The 2,431-nt window shown below is 39.1% G+C and overlaps 1 protein-coding gene across 1 annotated transcript; it reads right to left on the reverse strand.

The window, feature by feature from the left end:
* Positions 1 to 1,905: 1,905 nt before the first annotated feature.
* LOC110920172 (uncharacterized mitochondrial protein AtMg00810-like) lies at positions 1,906 to 2,391 on the reverse strand. The gene has a single exon (XM_022164403.1). The coding sequence runs from the start codon at positions 2,389 to 2,391 to the stop codon at positions 1,906 to 1,908; it is 486 nt and encodes a 161-aa protein (XP_022020095.1).
* Positions 2,392 to 2,431: the final 40 nt, after the last annotated feature.

Genomic DNA, 2,431 nt, shown 5'->3' on the forward strand with positions numbered 1-2,431 from the left:
ATACAAATTACCTATAATTACCTATAACTACCTTTCATGTGACGGGGAATAGTACCCACCTCCAATTGATGGAGGGTGGCTGCAGCCACCAATTGGAGGAGGAGGGCGGCTGCCCAATTAATTATTTTCTCATTTCCCGAGTTCAGTGTTCGCATAAATAGATTTACAAACAAATTTCAACATAAGGCCACCCGGGACCTATAACTACATTTCATGTGACGGGGAATAGTACCCACCTCCAATTGATGGAGGGTGGCTGCAGCCACCAATTGGAGGAGGAGGGCGCTGCCCAATTAATTATTTTCTCATTTCACGAGTTCAGTGTTGGCATAAATAGATTTACAAACAAATTTCAACATAAGGCCACCCGGGGCAGTCTTATTTTAGCCCATGATGAACATATATAATGAGTTATAGAAAACAAAACATCGCCGCCACCATCAAGTTTAACACGTCGATTTTATAACGCGTGAAGAATAGTATGTGTTTTTGATTTGTTGGGTTGTGAGGCTTTATTGTCGGGTGTTGTGAGTGATGGGCATTTTCACTAAAATCCATCACTAATGATGGAATAATACTTGATGACATGACGGAACCTGATTGGATGTTGTGAGTGAGTGATGAGTGATGACCACCCCTACCCCCCCCCCAAGTATTAAAAGTGGTAGGGTGGATAACAGGCATGCTTGCGAGTTTAAAATTACAATTTTGTCCCTAGTTTAAATTTATAGTCTTTCCATCGTTTTAGATTTCTTTTAGCAAAAGTGTAGAAGTATTTTGTTCTAACTGGTTGACTCGATGTAATTTTTTTTAGATCGTGTTATAAGTAACAGAAACACAGACGTACATGTTAAGAGAGAAATATTCGGCTTAGTGCCCCGCAACGCGGGCGTGGCAAAAATTAGTGTCTGACAAATGTAACATTTTAGTTTTTTAAGTTATTTATGTTGCTAAATCAACATATAACAAATAAAATAGCTTACAATTGTCGCTAGCTGCTACAACTTTCCGACAAATTTAGATATTTTAATTTTTAAATTATATCGCAAAGGTAATAAATATTGCGACAAATTTGCTACAAATGGTTAAGTTTGTCGGATAATTGTGGAAAATTTTTGGTTTTTTTTTTTTTTTTTTTTTCTTTATTGTCAGAGAACGTAGGAAAATTGTAGCAAAAATTTGAAGTTGAATTTTGAAAAATCGTTGCTCCTTTAAACAAGGATTGATTTTAGACTTCGCACAATAGGCCAAAATGGGGTTTTGAACCTTATGACAAAGATGGATAAACATAAAACGGCTTTGGGGACCCATGAATTTAGTGGATCATCAACTTAAGAAATTAAAATAGAACATCTTGAAGAGACAGAATGCTTGGTAATAGGATGCCTTATCCCCTGTGATACATTCGTATTCATTATATTATCAATTACAAATCCTATATTAGGATAGGATACAATAGAATAAACAATTTACAAGGGGAAAATATTTATTCTAAATATATAATCTATTATACCCCCACAGTCGAAGTGGGAGGTGAACGAATGCTTAGACTGGATTGAAAGTCTTCGAATAGAATATGTGGAAGGCCCTTTGTAAATATGTCCGCTATTTGGTAACGTGATGGAACGTGAAGCACACGAACTTGATCACACTGAACTTGTTCCCAAACGAAGTGAATATCGAGTTCAATATGACTCGTCCTTTGATGCTGCACCGGGTTACCCTGTAGGTATATTGCGTTGACATTATCACAGTATACCAAGGTAGCTTGTGAGAGCGGATGATGCAATTCCAACAGGAGATTCCTTAGCCAACATATCTCGGCCACGACATTTGCAACTCTGCGATATTCGGCTTAGGAACTTGAGCGGGAGATTGTTGGTTGGCGTTTTGAAGACCAAGATATTAGATTGTCACCATAATAAACACAATACCCACTAGTTGAGCGTCGAGTATCCGAGCATCCCACCCAATCCGCATCCGAATAAGCAAGAAGAGATGGGTTCGTAGAGACACCAAGTGTAAGACCATACGATGTTGTCCCTTTGATATAGCGAATGATATTTTTAAAGCAAGCCAATGATCAATCTTCGGGTCATGCATGTACACGCAAACTTGCTGAACGACGTAACTAATGTCGGGGTGGGTGAAGGTTAAGTATTGTAATGCCCCAGCAAGACTACGATAAAGAGTGGGGTTCTCGAAACCTTCACCCGCATTCGAACTTAACTTGGTGTGAGTATCAACCGGTGTGGCCACGGGATTGCAAGATTGCATCCCGGCTCGCTCAATTATTTCATTCGCATAAACTTGTTGAGAGAGGAACATAGTACCTTTGTGTCTCTTAACAGAAATTCCAAGGAAGAAACTTAGTGGACCGAGATCTTTCATTGCGAATTCACTCCCAAGATGGGCGCTGTTGTCTGAGAAG

The sequence above is a fragment of the Helianthus annuus genome, chromosome 16, assembly GCF_002127325.2.
Source record: "Helianthus annuus cultivar XRQ/B chromosome 16, HanXRQr2.0-SUNRISE, whole genome shotgun sequence".
Lineage (NCBI taxonomy): Eukaryota > Viridiplantae > Streptophyta > Magnoliopsida > Asterales > Asteraceae > Helianthus > Helianthus annuus.